Source organism: Chaetodon trifascialis, chromosome 5 (assembly GCF_039877785.1).
Source record: "Chaetodon trifascialis isolate fChaTrf1 chromosome 5, fChaTrf1.hap1, whole genome shotgun sequence".
Lineage (NCBI taxonomy): Eukaryota > Metazoa > Chordata > Actinopteri > Chaetodontiformes > Chaetodontidae > Chaetodon > Chaetodon trifascialis.
The window spans coordinates 28678744-28694103 of record NC_092060.1 but is presented as its reverse complement, the minus strand read 5'-3'; the positions used below and the strand labels follow the sequence as shown (position 1 = coordinate 28694103).

The 15360-nt window shown below is 45.1% G+C and overlaps 1 protein-coding gene across 1 annotated transcript in view; it reads right to left on the bottom strand.

Moving 5' to 3' along the window:
• fat2 (FAT atypical cadherin 2) overlaps window positions 1-15360 on the bottom strand; it is a 95109-nt gene that overhangs the window by 59573 nt on the left and 20176 nt on the right. The window contains exons 4-6 of the mRNA XM_070962546.1: window positions 10150-10208; window positions 8985-9296; window positions 7979-8189 (exon numbers count right to left, since the gene is read on the bottom strand). Coding sequence (XP_070818647.1) covers window positions 7979-8189; window positions 8985-9296; window positions 10150-10208 — 582 coding nt within the window. The remainder of the gene's footprint in view (window positions 1-7978; window positions 8190-8984; window positions 9297-10149; window positions 10209-15360) is intronic.

Here is a 15360-nt window from a genome sequence, read left to right as displayed (position 1 = left end):
CGAAATGTAACTATTTTAGACTCAGTTAATTGTGCTGTCACACATTATGAACCAGTGTGCAGGACCAAACAACGCATCCTGGCTTTAACGTCCAAACTGACTTTTGACAACGTGACTTTTATGGGAAAGTTTGTTGGGTGTTTCTGATAAACTCATCCTGAAATTACTGAATTAAAATCGGGCAAAAAAAAAAAGAAAAAGCAGAGAGAAAAATAGATTTTTCTTTCCCTCATATGAATCCATCCATCACAGCAGGACATTTTGATGGCCTCTTATTTAGAGACAGAGCTGAGAAACCAACTGAGACACCCACACCAACAGCAGCAGTCCTGTGTGCCTGATCACCTGTCTGCACACCTGTCTGTCTCACTACCTGAATTTAAAAGCACATTCTGAATTTCTGTTTAACCTTGACTGGTTCCCCTTCTTGTCCTGCTGCCATGACAGTCGCTGCTGTAGGAATAAATAAATGAGTTTATGAATAAATGTAAATATGAATATGACACGCTGTGGCGAGGCTCAATGGGTATTTAGATGGGACTGACGTCAGGACTGCAGGCTGTCTGATCTTAAACTGACTTAAACTGTCATCTCAGGGCTCTCAGCTGATTGGTCTGACACATCACGCACAGTGTGAGTCATCCAGACTTTCCGGGGACTGGTGGAGTTAAAGGAACACCTGCGGTGCGATATTTTGATGAGCTGGTCTTCATATTGTCAGAATAAACGCTGCACTTTTAAAGCATGAAAAAACCCTGAATTCAAAACGGCGGCGACCGATGCAAGACGTTTGAGGCCGATGCTGACGTTTGTATTTGAGAGTTCATTAATCTGATGACAATGTATCAGCCGATATTTCTTCTTTTTCCTCAGCATATACACATAACGTAAATAAGTATTTTCGATGAAGAGAGTAGGAACTTTAAGCTGAACAATAACCTCATCAGTGCTCTCTAGTGGACAAACTACGGAACAGACACACGGTTTTTAATCCACCTCCACTACACTTTCCTGTTTGCTATCGGCCGACTCTGATTTACATGCTAATGTTGTCTTTATACATCCGGCAACAAATTGGTTTGCTCACAATGAAAATGTCGAATTGGAAACTGATGTCTGAGCAAAAAGCTTAAATTAAAACTGCACATTGGGTTATTTATCCTGCTTTTCCTTATTATTTACTGACTGTTTGTCTTCTTTCCTTCATGACCAAAGGACATCCTGTGTTTCAAACCTGCAGTAACACTGACGCACTCCGTCCATCTGTTTCTCTCTGTCCTCTCTTCCTTATCTGTCTTTCCTTCCCTCTTTCTCTCCGCTCGTCCCTCTTTTTGCTGCACCCCCTTGATATTTCTTGCCTCGTGGCTTTCTTCTCTCTCTCGCTCTTTCTCAGCAGGTTGTGTGCATGTATGTGAGAAAGGTAAACCTCATGCCTGCTCAGCCAGATGGTGTTTATTATTAAGATATCCACCTTGCAAAGGGCTAAACACACACACACACACACACACACACACACACACACACACACACACACACAAACACACACACACAAACACACGCACCTCCACATATGTTTCTGTTACTGTAAGTGATGGTTGAGGTTGTGCTCTGCTGCCACTTCATTTTCATCTAAATAATTTCAGCCACTCTTGCGTTTATGTGGAAAGAGAAGTGGAAAAAAGCACTGACACATTTTCTACCTCTCATTCTTTCTTCCTCTGCTACACGAACACACACAGTCTCACTCAGCCCGATCACTCTGTTTGTCCTTGATCGATAGATAATTGGGTCATCCAAAGGTCTGCTTCTGTCAGTTGCGCCCTAATGACTGAACTGACACGCTGCAGGCTAACCAGTCACATTGACAGGTCTGTTTAACTCATTCAGACTCCCAAATTCCTGGACTGACTTCCAGCGCCGCACACGAGCACCAGCTGAAACAGATGCAGCACATTGCCGGCTGTCGTCTCAGCACAGAGTGAAGAGGACGCACCGCAAAAGCAATTTTTCACTTTACTGATCATCTCCAGGAAGATATGATGCCCCCGCCAAGGCTGGAGGTTCCATTCCCTCTGGGGCCAGCCATGCAAAGGACCTTTCACTCATGGCACTTGGAGGAAAAGAAGCGTTACGCTGGGAAAAGGATCCATCCGTCCCTCCTTCCTTCCATCCATCTCCTGGATGTTTATGTGGGTCAGGGTCATGGTGGCAACGAGGCAAGCTGAGCGAGCTGGAGCCCCATCAGTCATTTCAGAGGCCATTCTTCACTTACATGTAACTTAACACATCAGATAAGTGCACATCACATGCAGAGCAGGAGGAAGCCATGTTAAGGTGGACTAAAAGAATTCAGCTCTTTAACAAACAGCACTCATTCTGTCTTTTGTTTCCAGCAGCAGCAGCAGGCAGCTGTGACAGACCTGCTGTATGCGACCTGCTCGGTGCTGACAGTTAAACTCCAGCAAGAAAATGAAACATCTAGAGGGTGGAGACCAAACCAGAGCTAAAAGGAGTGTGAATATGAAACGTTAATTCATCAGGAGGACAAGGTGTGCTGATTATAAAACACACCTGCCTACAAAAAAACTACAGGTCATCAAATTATCAGTTTATTTTCTTTCGGTAGGTTTGAATAATGATATGCCACACGCTGCCCTCAGGACAGGTTTAATATTTTGGGGCTCCTGGAAGAACAAAGAGTGAGTTATTTGTTTTATCTGTCACCTTTCTATTGCAGGCTATAATAAGCACGACAGCCTCTGGGGATGCAAGTATTGCTTTATTGCTTTTTGTTGAGGAATTTTGCCGTTTCCTCAGAGAGCTCAGGCTGGGTGGCCCACTGAGGCATCCTATATTATACTGGATGATACAAATAAACTTGACATGTATCAAACATCCTCAGTCCTTTTCCCGCCACAGAAGATCATGAAATGATTGGAACACAGCGTATTCTGAATGAGATATTCTCCTCAGCTGATTACCACTGCTGAGTCTTGATCCACAAAGAGTCAAACTTTGCAGACATTCCCTTCAGGGCGAGTTGAGGAGGTGAAGTTGAAATGACCACCAAACAGATGTTCTTTTCTACCGTAACCTCCTCCACTAACTGCTCCGAGGTTTAACACAGGGTGGTTTCATTTCTCATCACGTCCTGCCTCGAGGTCTCCTCCAGGTACCTCGCCTGCCTCGACAGCTCCGCTCAGGACAGGACAGCATGTCGTCCCAGCCTGAGCAGGAGCACTGGGTCAACATTCCTGCAGAGAGCATCATTTCCTCTGATTTGATCTGCGGCTGTAATCTTTGAGTCACTGCTCAGAGGTTGTGACAACAGCTCAGGGTCAGAAATTAAGATCGATTGGTTCTTTCCTCTGACGCTCTCTCATCACCGCTGCTGTGCTGCAGTCACAAGAATTTCTACCAAAGTGCATCAATGCACACAAACTCAGAAAGTTAGGCCAAACTTCCGCTTGACAGTCTCACATCAACACAGCTGCATGATCAATGTAAGAAGACGTAAACGTCTCTGACACCTTTGGATAAAACCAGGCCAACTGTCTGTCCCTGCTTCCATTCTTTTCACCAAGCATCTGCTGGCCATAGCTGGTTGTTTACCATCATCATCTGATCCTCCACAAGAAAGCAAATATGCAAATTTCCCAAAATTGACCTTTCCATTAAACTGCAATCCAATCCTTTAATGAAGAGAAGTGATGCGTTGAGTTTTTCGTTGTCGTCGTGATCCAATCAGAATCAGGAAACACGGCTGGATTCAGACCCAGAGAAGCCTGACCTCAGCCCTCCCCTGCAGGAGATGAACCTCGTCCACGAGCAGAGAGCCGGGCCTCCGACCTGCAGGTGCTGACCCTCATCCCGACCACATCACATCCAGCTGGGACCCGGTCCTGATCACAGTCCAGTGAAGCCAGAGGGACGCTGCGTCCATCCCTCTGAAAGCAGCGGAGACGCAGCCCTCGCCTGCCCTTTCATATCCTGTCCCTGACTTTGTGTTTCCTCTTCGCTCTAAACGCGGTGTGTTGTTTTGGTGTAGATTCACAGGAGCCATTTGAGTTATTTTGACAGCCGTGGAAGTCTTCATTTGTCTCTCTGAGTTATCTCACGGCCCACGAGGCTCGATAGGCATCTGGGTTCTGCTGCTGGAGAGGTGGAAGGTAAAGCGGGGCGATAAATACCTGATCATATCTGCATGAGAGAGGATTCCTGTGACACAACAACATTCCGTCCTCTGCCAACACGGAGATGAGGGTCAGCGATACACGGCGGCGGGGCAGACGGGGGAGGAACGGTGGAGAATTGAAATACAGCCTCCAGTCATGCAGTCATCAAAGCAGAATGAGAATCAACGCGGGGGTGAAGCCTCGCGTCTCACAGAATTAAAAATACGATTAGAGGAGAAGAAGATTGACGTGACAGTCGACGGCTGATCTGCGATAGTTAGTGAGAGGCTCACAGACCACACGAGGAGAAAAACGCTGCACAATTACTGAACACAACAAAAACACTTCACTCTGCTTGATGAAACACAGAGCTGTCGAAGCCACGGCACACCTAATACATTCACTCAAGTGCCGCACACCAGTGCACAATTTTTACTTTGAATTTTACGCTCACTTACACTCAGCGGGAAATATTACACTTACATGCACTTTCCTCCAGCTAATTTGTCGTACAGCTCATTTTGATTTATGGATAATTAAAGTAGTAACCACTGATCTGTGGGGGGGCTGTCATTAACTTTTACTGACTGCTTTTACTTTGAGTTTTGTAGGAAATACTTTTTGAATGCAAATTCCATTGAGGCATTATCTTTAGATAAATATCTAATTATACAAAACAATTAAAGCTATGCATACTTTCATCCACTGCAGGTGATCTAAGCACACATTTATGGATTCTTGCATCCGGCAGCAGAGACCCAGAAACTTTAAAGACGTCCAGCAGTATACACTTGTATCATAACGTTTTACAACACATACTGCACTGCAAAGCAAATATACTGCAATATTACAAGGTACCAATGAAACTGGGGGATAGATCACTTTGGTACTTGGCCAATCAGAGCTGACTATGTCACGTACACGCTCTGTGTTGAACACATTCAAAAGCTGCAAATTTATGAGAGAATGAGGTGAAAATATTTACGCCCTGGAGCAGTTTCTCCTCTCTTATTAAATTAATACCTGTTTTCAGTGTTGGGTTAAGGTGAGAAACATATGTCCAATTGTTAGTCCTGTCTGGAGAAACAAAATTATACTGATACTGAGTAAAAGCATGAGAAGTCATCTGCGTTTGGAGAAGTTAAACGTGGATAAATTAAAGAAACAGATGCACGATGTGATAAGTATCTAGTTTTTACGTGAGTGGCGTGCAGTGACTGTGCCTTTACGTGAAAGCATGCAGCCAGACTCCGGGACGGTCAGGACTCCTCTGCTTCGTGACAAAACACAACGCTCGCAGAAGACGAAACACTCGGCATCAGCAGCTATGAGACAACTGAACGTCTCCTTGGGGACGCTGAGTGTCTGCTGTGTTCTGTCGAGCGCTGGCACGGACCAAACTTGGCACAGCGAACTGAACAGGAGGAACCTCGGCCTTTCTCGGCACACGCCGCCCCGCCTGGCAGGAAACGGCCTGGCAAACCCCGATGTGTTTTCCTGGGAGGCTCTCAAAGGGAGCGAGACACCGTCACCTCCGGACTCAAAGGGCTGATTCCCCCTTCGACTGAAAATGCCGCGATGCTTTTTATTTTCCATTAAGCAGCTCTCTGATGGTCTGTCGCATAATGTGAGGGAAAAGGAGAAAGGAGGATGAGAAGCGGAGAGCAGGAAGAGCAGGCACGGCCAGCCGTCCCTCCTGTGGGGATCTGGCAGCTGATGAGAGGAGGAACGCTGCTGATTTATCCTCACAGAGAGAAAACGTCCTGTGGATACCGCTGACACCAAGACCTTTTCTTCCTCTCCTCGTCCCCTTTCTCTCTCCATTCATCCATCACTCAACACTTCTGTGGTGGCAAGGTTGTATTATTTATCTTTTGTTTGCACTTATTTATCTTCTGCCTGCTTATTTCATCTCTAAAATGTAAAATTCCTGCTAATATTGCAGAATTACTACTAGCAAATGTCGATGAATGAGCTGGTTGTTAAATATGATCCACAGAAACCCTGATTCCAAACACACTGTGATCATTTGTTAATCCTGTTTTATCAAAATCTTAAGTAAATTGTACAGATTGGATGAATAATCTTCAGGAAGCTGGTTATATGACTGCTTATAGCTTTGTCTGTGTGTGTGTGTGTGTGTGTGTGTGTGTGTGTGTGTGTGAAGTGCATCAGCTGAAGGTGAAGGAACACTTGTACATCCAAGGTGAACGAGGTCAGTCGAGTCCTACATCCTCATTCAGAGGGAAGTCAAAACTCACATGCCTGTGATTTTTTTTCCAATCAGCACAAAGTGTCTTTTCTATGGAGTGAACGACCGCCTCCGTCACCTCCGTCACCTCACCTCACAGAAAACATGCAGCTCCACCATCACTTCAAAGCCTTTTGTCCACCTTCAGGACTTTCCACAGCGCTTTTATTTCCTGCCACTGCTTGCTTGTTCTTTAATGCCTTTTTTTGTTTGTTTGTTTTCAGCTTCAGCAACAGGATATGAGAGGTGCCCAGACCGAACCCGACGCTGAGCGAGAGAAACGTGTTTTAACCGCGGGACCACCGCGATGCTCTGACTCTGTTTTAGACACCAAGTCTTTCCTGTTGTTTCAAAGGGAAAATGATTAAATTGCAAGGCAGCTGACACAGCACATAGCCTTGAGGAGTGGGCTTGCTGTTTTCAGGGAACAGCAGATTTAAGCAGAAAAGGCAGGATTACAAACAGAAACATCAACATGCCGCCCGTCACGTTAGCTGAATGCCTGTCATGTTGAAAAGCTCATTCGACTTGGACCAAAACACTGAAGCGGCTCTTTGAAATGACTTTCACTTGTGTCACATCCAGTTACACCACCATGTTCAATCAATGCCAAACATGTGAGTGAGAGCTTTCAGGGGGCGGTCCAGTGGGAGACGTGCATGGAGACCTTCTACGTGCACCCACAGGAGCGAAAAGGACTGCTGCTCTGCAGACGTCCTCACTCTCTGCACCTCCACATAGCAGCCCCCTCACAGCCCGGCAGCTGAAAGTCGAAGCAGCTCTGACTGAAGTTTTAGAGACTGATTTAGAAAAAGTGGCCTTGATCAAAGATATAAATCACAGCACTTCATCTCAAAGTCCTGAAACAGGTGAAACTCACGGCGCAGAGTGTTCATTTCCTTCCTTTATTTCACACTCATTTTGTTTGTCCCCACCGAGCGACGCTCCGGTATCATTCGCCTCTGCAGGACTTTGCTGACCTTTAGAAAATAACTGTCTCCTGTTTATATGGAGGCTCATATGGATGGATGATGGTCGTAACCTGTTTGTTTTCTCCGTGCGAGCCGGCGCTCTACAAGTCAGCACTTTGGTTTAAGTGGCAATATGGCGAATGTCAGATATCATTTCCTAATATGTTGTTCTTTTCCCTCGGCCGCGGGAGCTTAACGTCAGACGGAGGCAAAGACTCTCCGATCTATGAGCAGCCGCTGCGCAGAGGTCACTGAGGTCTGATCCTTTCTTGTTAAAATCCGGCATATTGTGGAAATAAATATTAATAGTTAATATCTATCGTTTAGTCTTTTCTTTGGAGGTCGTTACCCTCATTTGTGTGATGCTTGTTTTTCATCAGAGCTGGAAGTTCGTTCTGTTTTCCTGACCTCACCTGCCCGGCAAACAGCCTGCGATCAATACTCCGCTCAATACCAGACTGTGGACGTCAGAGCGTGTGTGTGTGTGTGTGTGTGTGTGTGTGTGTGTGTGTGTGTGTGTGTGTGTGTGTGTGTGTGTGTGTGTGTGTGTCTGGGCGGCGCGTGTGGTCATTTCCCCTCACCTGTGATATCGAACCACCTCAGCCTCAGATGCGTCTCCGTCATGATGATGCCCACCATGTGAGTGACGGGCTCCGTTTCCATGACGGCAAAGGTGAAGTGGGGCTCGTCAAACGTGATTGGCTCGGCGGAGGGCGGCGGGCGGGCGATCCACTCGATGTCTAGTCTCGCCGTGGACGAGCGTGACGGGCTGCCCTGGTCTGTAGCTTTAATCTGGAAATTAACATAGAAATGAAATTAACATTTTATAATGAGGTTTTACTAATAGAACAGCGAGACAACGCCGGAGATCTTAAGGGAGTGATCACACTCTGTCTACCTCAGTCGAATAAATGTTTGTTGTTTGGGGCCACAAAACAGTGATTAAAAAAAGCAAATAAAAGCAGATTGTGGGTGCAAATATCTGCAAAATTCATTTTCTACCCAGATTTTTGTGCGCGGAGGTTGTGGTAGATGTTCTGACACAAAGTGGCTTTAAATGCAGCTTTAAGGTATTTTTTTTTTTACAATGTTTCTATAAATATATATGTCCATCCAGTATAGATTGAATCAGAATAGCACCCGATTCATCATTTAATTATCTGTAAAGCTGCTTAATGTCAACAGAAACAAACTCTTTATGGCCACAGTAAAAGCTTTTTGATGCTTTTGGAATCCTGCAGAGCTTTTCTGCCGCTGATTAACCTCTCCGGCTTCCACAGTGCAGAGTGATGACAAGGACTGAAAACGCTCATTGGCTTCAGAGCAGGTGTGAGTCGAGTGCCTTTCAGAGTATTAAGCACGGGTAATTTAGCCTCCTCAGCAGAGCTGGTTCGGCCGAGACTTTAAAGTCTCCACACCTTCTACAGAGAGACGCAAATGAAGCATAACTTGGTAGAAACAGTGTTTACCTTGAGCTTGTTGAAACACAAACTCATTATCGCCTTCGCTGAAAGACAGGAGGCACGTTTTTGTTTCAGACTCCATGTGAGCGTTTCATACCGACAATGGTGACGTCTGGACACCTACCGTGAGAATGCTGTAGTTTCCAGGCCAGAAATCGCCGAGCGATGTCACCACGCCCGTCACCGAGTCGATCTCAAAACGCTCATCCTGGTTGTCTTGGAGCTTGTAGGTCACCACGGCGTTTGGCCCTTCATCGTCATCACGGGCGACCATCCGGCAGACTTCCTGTTTACCTGCCTGGTGGCGCTGTTCAGGCAGCTTGACGTGGAAAAGTTTATCGGTGAACTTCGGTCGGTTGTCGTTGGCATCTAGAACTCGGATCACGACGGTGGCGGTGGAACGCAAAGCGGGAGATCCGTTATCTGAGACGATTACCTGAGAGTAAGAAGAAAGAGGCTTAATATCCAGCCATGAAACAGTGCATGCAGCAAAAAACACTTCTGATCTTCTGCTGCCAACTGTAATCAACTCTCATCAGAGACTCTTTCAGACTTCCCAAACCTGCCTCATTAACTTGTGCCTGAAAAAGTTTGTGGCAGGATGCATCGACAAATCAGACTCTGTGTGGAGTTCAACCTGCAGAAGGCTGCACTAAAGTCTGGTGAAACTCCCTGAACGATGGAGTGAAAAGCGTATTTTGCATTTGAATGACTGCTTATCGTCAAGGCTGAATTATGACATGTTAACCACCTCATAAAAATATTAGAAGGGAAGGTATAACTCTTTAAATCCACTGGCTCTTCTCTCTTTGCTCTGCTCTGTCGGCCGTAAAACATTTCATCGACAGACATGAACTTTTGTGACTTACACAGAAATTGTGCCTGTGGAGGAAAAATACTCCGCGATTGGAAAACTACAAGTGAAAGAGTTCGTGTAAAAAAAAAAAAAAAGAAGTATTCTCTGTTTTCAGCCTCTGAAGTGCGGTGACTTGGTTTTCTTTGTCATATGTGACAGTGAATTAGAAAAGCTGCTGGTTGGATAAACTGAAGACATCAGTGTGTGCTCCCTTTAAGTGCCTGTAAGAGATCGGTTTTAACTCTGCCGCTGATGTTGTTGAATTACCTGTGCTATAAAAAACAGTGTGTATACCACGAGCAGCCTGTAGAACATATATTGTTATGGATTTATTGATACTCTGAACCTCAGATGCACAACAAAACAGATTTGTTTCTCCCTGTTTCTGTATCAGCCCGAAGGGAAGCCAAAATGTTGTTTTTAAGAGTCTCACCTCGACACTGTGCTCCGGTTTATCCTCCCGATCCAAGGCTGAGAGAGTGCTGATAACACCTGCATGCACACACACACACACACACACACACACACACACACACACACACACACACACACAGAAACAATCAATGCCGTTAGTGTGTCTCAGTCTCGGGAAGTGAGAAAGCTAATTACACCTAAACAAACAAACACAAATTGTTAGGAGTGCTACCACTTCTGTTATTGTAGCTGTGTGTGTGTGTGTGTGTGTGTGTGTGTGTGTGTGTGTGTGTGTGTGTGTGTGTGTGTGTGTCTCGCACTCAGAGCAGTAACAGTGCTGATTGCACCTAAGCAAACACATTCTGGTTTATGGATGTTGTTTTGGCTGTTGTTGTTGTTGCTGCAGTGTGTCTGTGTGTGTTTGCTAAAGTATAACCTCCTGTGGTCGCAGTATGAGTGTGTATGTCCACGTTGTTAAGAGAAGTACACCAGTTTTCTGCTGCCAAACACTAAAACTTTGCGATTAATTTCATCCACATTTATCTTTTCAGGGTATTTTATCTCAAACTGTCATCGTCAAGTTTTGCTTCACAGAGGCGCTGAACGGGCTCGGGAACGCTTCGTAAAACCTTTGTTGGGAAATACAGTTTGTTTGTAAATTAGTCAGGTTTCATCACCATCACCGGTGTCAACAACATGGACTTTGGAAGACCTTCATTACTGTGATAAAAGTTTTAGCTTATTAAAAATAATGCGCTTTACGGTGACTTTGATAAGATGCAGGTGGAGTGCTGGGCCGTACTCATAGAACTGGAGTTACATACAGTAACTACTATTTTCAATACTATAATGCTGATTCCCATAAAATGAAGATGTGAAGGTGACATTAGGAGAAACACACACCAGTTTCTCTGCTGTTGGCTGCAAGAACCAACGCAAACTCCTTCCATCTGAGGAAGTGGATTAACTCATTCAGCTTTGAGGGCCAATGGGAAGCAGCATTCACCTCAAAACTGAAGCTCAACAATGGATCAATACCATCATCAAACTTAGAACCTGTTATGTTTTGCCATTTTTATAGTTAGCCTGTTGACTTTGGCATTAGCACGTTGTGCAGCTAATGTGGCTACTAGCATCTACTGCTCCACAGGCCGGAGCAGAGTTGAGCATTTGACAGCAACAGTCGAGAAAACTGTGAACGTTAAACCTCGTCTGAAGCTAATTAAATAACCAGAGTGGTAGCTTGGATGTGGGAAACTGTTGTGAGCTGGAGGGGACAAGTCTGAGGAAAAAAACTGGGTTAAATTATTCATCAGGCTGAGCAGCCAATCGCAGGCAGGCAGCCATCGTCAGACATTTCGGTGAATCAGCCTTTCTGTCTGAATCTAACTGTGTTTGTTTCTATGTGGCTAAACAGGTTGTTCAGACATTTGGCTGCTGCACAGCTGTTTGCCGGGAGTCTGTTTGTCTGAAGCTGTTGTGAAATCTCAACTTTTTCACATCAAGACCTGCTGGGGACAATCAGCACCAATCAAATTCAAAGGACCTTACATATGTATGCACTCAATGAGCTCTTTTAATGGAGGTTGAGCTGTTGGTGTATTATATATCATCATCTGGTGTTTACTGCAAAAGTCACGTCTGGCATCATAATACTCACAAATAAGTTTTGCACCAAATCTACTGAAGAAATAAAACTACAGAAACAATCTCATGTTTCTCATTCATTAGTCAAAGAAGTGTTTCCATCAAGGACATCTACTACGAATTTGTGTTATTTTTATCCTCATTCATCATTTTCTCTAATTAAGACGAGAGTTTTTTATGTATTTTGTTTAACTTTGCTCCGTCCTATCGCTGTTTTCTACAACTGAGAGTCAGTTTCCCAGTTGGGCTTTTGACCTCGCCTCATCTAATCCAAATAAATTAAGTGTTTTAGGACAGCTATTAGCTCTAATAGGGACATCAGAGGCACACTGGCAGGGGAGGGCTGCTAATGCTGCTGGCAGCATAATAACAGGGGTCAGGTGGAGATGCGTGTGTGTGCGTGTGTGTGTGTGTGTGTGTGTGTGTGTGTGTGTGTGTGTGTGTGTGTGTGTGTGTGTGTGTGTGTGTGTGTGTGCGCGCGCGCGCTCATTCCCTTTCACACCAAAGTGAAGACCAAGGAAAAGCCCTCGTTTATTGTAATGGATGCTGAATGTGATGCTCCTCAGCTCTGCGGCTGCAGATGAACGTCAGGTTTTAGAGTAAAAGCAGGATCACAACTCAAATCTGCATCAATCGCTCATGAAGATGATTAAAACGAAGCTGTTTTACTTCTCATAAGGAGATAAAATAAAGTACATTTTTAAAGGGGTGATTAAAAATTGTATAAGATCAGATCATCGGCGTAAAAACTGCTGCTTTAATGCTTGTACTGGTACTGTTCAATTATCGCCTTGTGAAACCATTTGATTGTGTTGCAGTGCATCAATCCACTCAGACAGCCAAGGTCAGTGGATGAATTATTTTGGAGGCTCAGACTGACTTAAGGCTGATAAGAGCTTGAAAAACAATCACCTGTACGAAGTGCCGTCTGACCACGTCTGGAGACAAAAGTGCTAATAGCTGCTCTGAAAAGCCGCTCTTGAACACGGTGTGAAAAGCTCGCCGTCGGAGAGAAGCCGCATGTTTTCACACAGTCTCTCCTCAAAGGCATTCGTGCTGTTGCACCTGGAAACTGACAGGAGCAGCTGGACAGAAAATCCGGCCAATCACTGTGTAAAATGGGTGTGACCGTCTATTTCTCGGTTTGGGAGAGGTAGAGACAATTCAACAGCAGTGGAAAGGTGTGGGGGAGGGGTTTGCTGATAGAAGAGCTTGTCAGATGGCCGATCAGCTTCAGAAAGCACCTCCCCCGACACCTTTCTGATCACAGTGTGGGCTGCTTCTGGGAATTCTCTGAACTTCTCTCTCAACACAAATATTTCCGCCACTTTGATATAAACGGCTGAGTGCAACACGATGAATGAAGGTTTGCTGTTAGTCCCATATTGGAGCTATCAGAACTACTTCTGTTCCAGCATAACCCGACACTTAGTCTGAAGGATTGCAGGTTTCCAGAAGCTGTGACTGTGGAGGTGGGGGTGTATTGAGAAGGGGCTGTGTGAGAACATCTGGGCGAGATGGGTTTATTGTGAGAGATCTGGGAAGAACTTAAGAAAATTCAATTGCAAAGGTAATAAATCTGTCAAGAGGAGCATCAAAATGTCAGCCGCTGACAAACAGCAGCCTGCTCAGAGGCGTTCAGCTGACCCGTGTTTCACTGTAACAGTGGCACATGTGTCATTGTTTCAGCAGGCTGAAGGCCAGGTGTGCACAGGTGTGGAAAACTCAAAGTACGATGCAGATTCTTTGCTCCACTGTTCATTCTCGCTGCTTCAGTACACAGATCTGCTCTGTGTCGGCAGCGAAGGAGGCGCTGAGCTTCAAAGACACAAAAGGACAAAGGTTTGGATGAAAGTGTGACTAACAGCGAGGGCAGATACGAGCCGACAGCCTCCACTGCACGCTTTCATTTTAACTCGCACAGACGCCATTCAGCACACCGGGCAAGGCTCCTTCCAGTGTGCTTCTATCTCAGAGGGAAACAGTATTCATAGTTATTGTCACTTGTTACTTTGCAGTTTAATATTTTGTTTCTGAAATATATTAACATACAATCAGCTTGTAAAATCGGAATTTCCCCTCGAGGGACGAATAAAGGAATATTGAATTAAAGACGAAAGTTGCTCAATTATTTGATGGTAAACAAAAAGAAAATGTTAAATAAAAACATTAGACCTTCAAAAGGTAACAGATACATGAAGTATTTAGTATAAGTTAAACCATCGACAATATAAAAATTCTGCCAATTATGTGATAAAATTTATAATAAAACACTGTCTGGGGCCTCTCTGCATAGTGAGTACTTTTACTTTGATTTCTGCTGACAGTACTTCTGTACTCTGGACATTCACTTGTCACAGAGTATCCCTCTGCTGTTCAATCACTAATTGTACTTAATTATGGGATTAAGAACCTCTTCCTCCACTTCACCTTTGCATTGCTTTGTGGTTTTAACATCAGCGCTGCCATGCTCACCTGCAGTGAGGAGCAGGAAACCAGCAGCAGATTTAGGGCCTGATTTTCTCTAAAACTGATGCAAATGCGAGCGGCCTTATTCATATTACATCAGTGTTTATATAACATGGACCCTGGTGGATATGCAGAAATGGAAAGCATGATTACAGTTTCACATTGCTTTAGCTTGTTTGTTTTAACACTAGTGGTGTGAGCAGCAGCATCGGTATCAGCGGTAAACCGAGCATCATTCAAAGCATGAAGGAAAAGTTAGACAGCGCTCCCACTGCTGGACGGATCAGCAGGCGAGGGGTAAACCACTGACGTTCATCTATGTTCCCCGCTGGAGTCAACGCATGTTTGTGTTGTTTAGGTAGAAAATCTGCCAGTGTTTATCTGTGAGGGCTGAGTGTGAGAGGCAGACAGGGGGAGGTGTGGGAGCCGGGGGACCCGAGTGAAGGAAAAGAGCCTGATGAGGGTCGTTCAGTCCTGTTACGACAGTGCAAACGAGCCCTGCTGGGAGGACATCATTAGGACAGGTGGGGCACGTTAGAAAGTGTGTTTTCGTCATTAGTGCAGACGTGGGAATCAGGCGTAAAGCCTCGTCCCTCTTCGTCGCCTGTTTTCACTCAGCCGTGCTGTCAAAGCCACGTGAAGATAAACAGTGTTGTCGGGTCTGTTTCTTTCCACCTCCTTCGCTCTAGATTCGCTGCTCCTCCACCTGCTTTTTGTTCTTTAACGTAGCCTTTATTTCACTCGCTGAGCCCTGTCAAAAATCATATTTTCAAGGGAGGCGTCTCATAATAAGTGGAGCTTCTGAGCAACACTTCAGCAATATCAATGAGTGAGAGGGAGGAAGAGTCTCAGGCTCACATGAAAGTGAGAGAGTCAGTCAAACATATCGAGATTGAAAGGCAGCAGTCCAGATTCACCCGGGCTGGTTTAGACAGGGATTTCTTTTAAGAACTTACCTCTTCAATAACAAATGTATGCAAATTAAGTTGTTTGCATAAACAAACCCTGGAAAGAGCAGCAAACAGCCCATTTCCTCCCAAACTGCGAGAGCAAATCCACCAAGCTGGCACCCCTGGGCCTTAAAGCGCTGCCCATTATCGGATCAGTGTCTGGT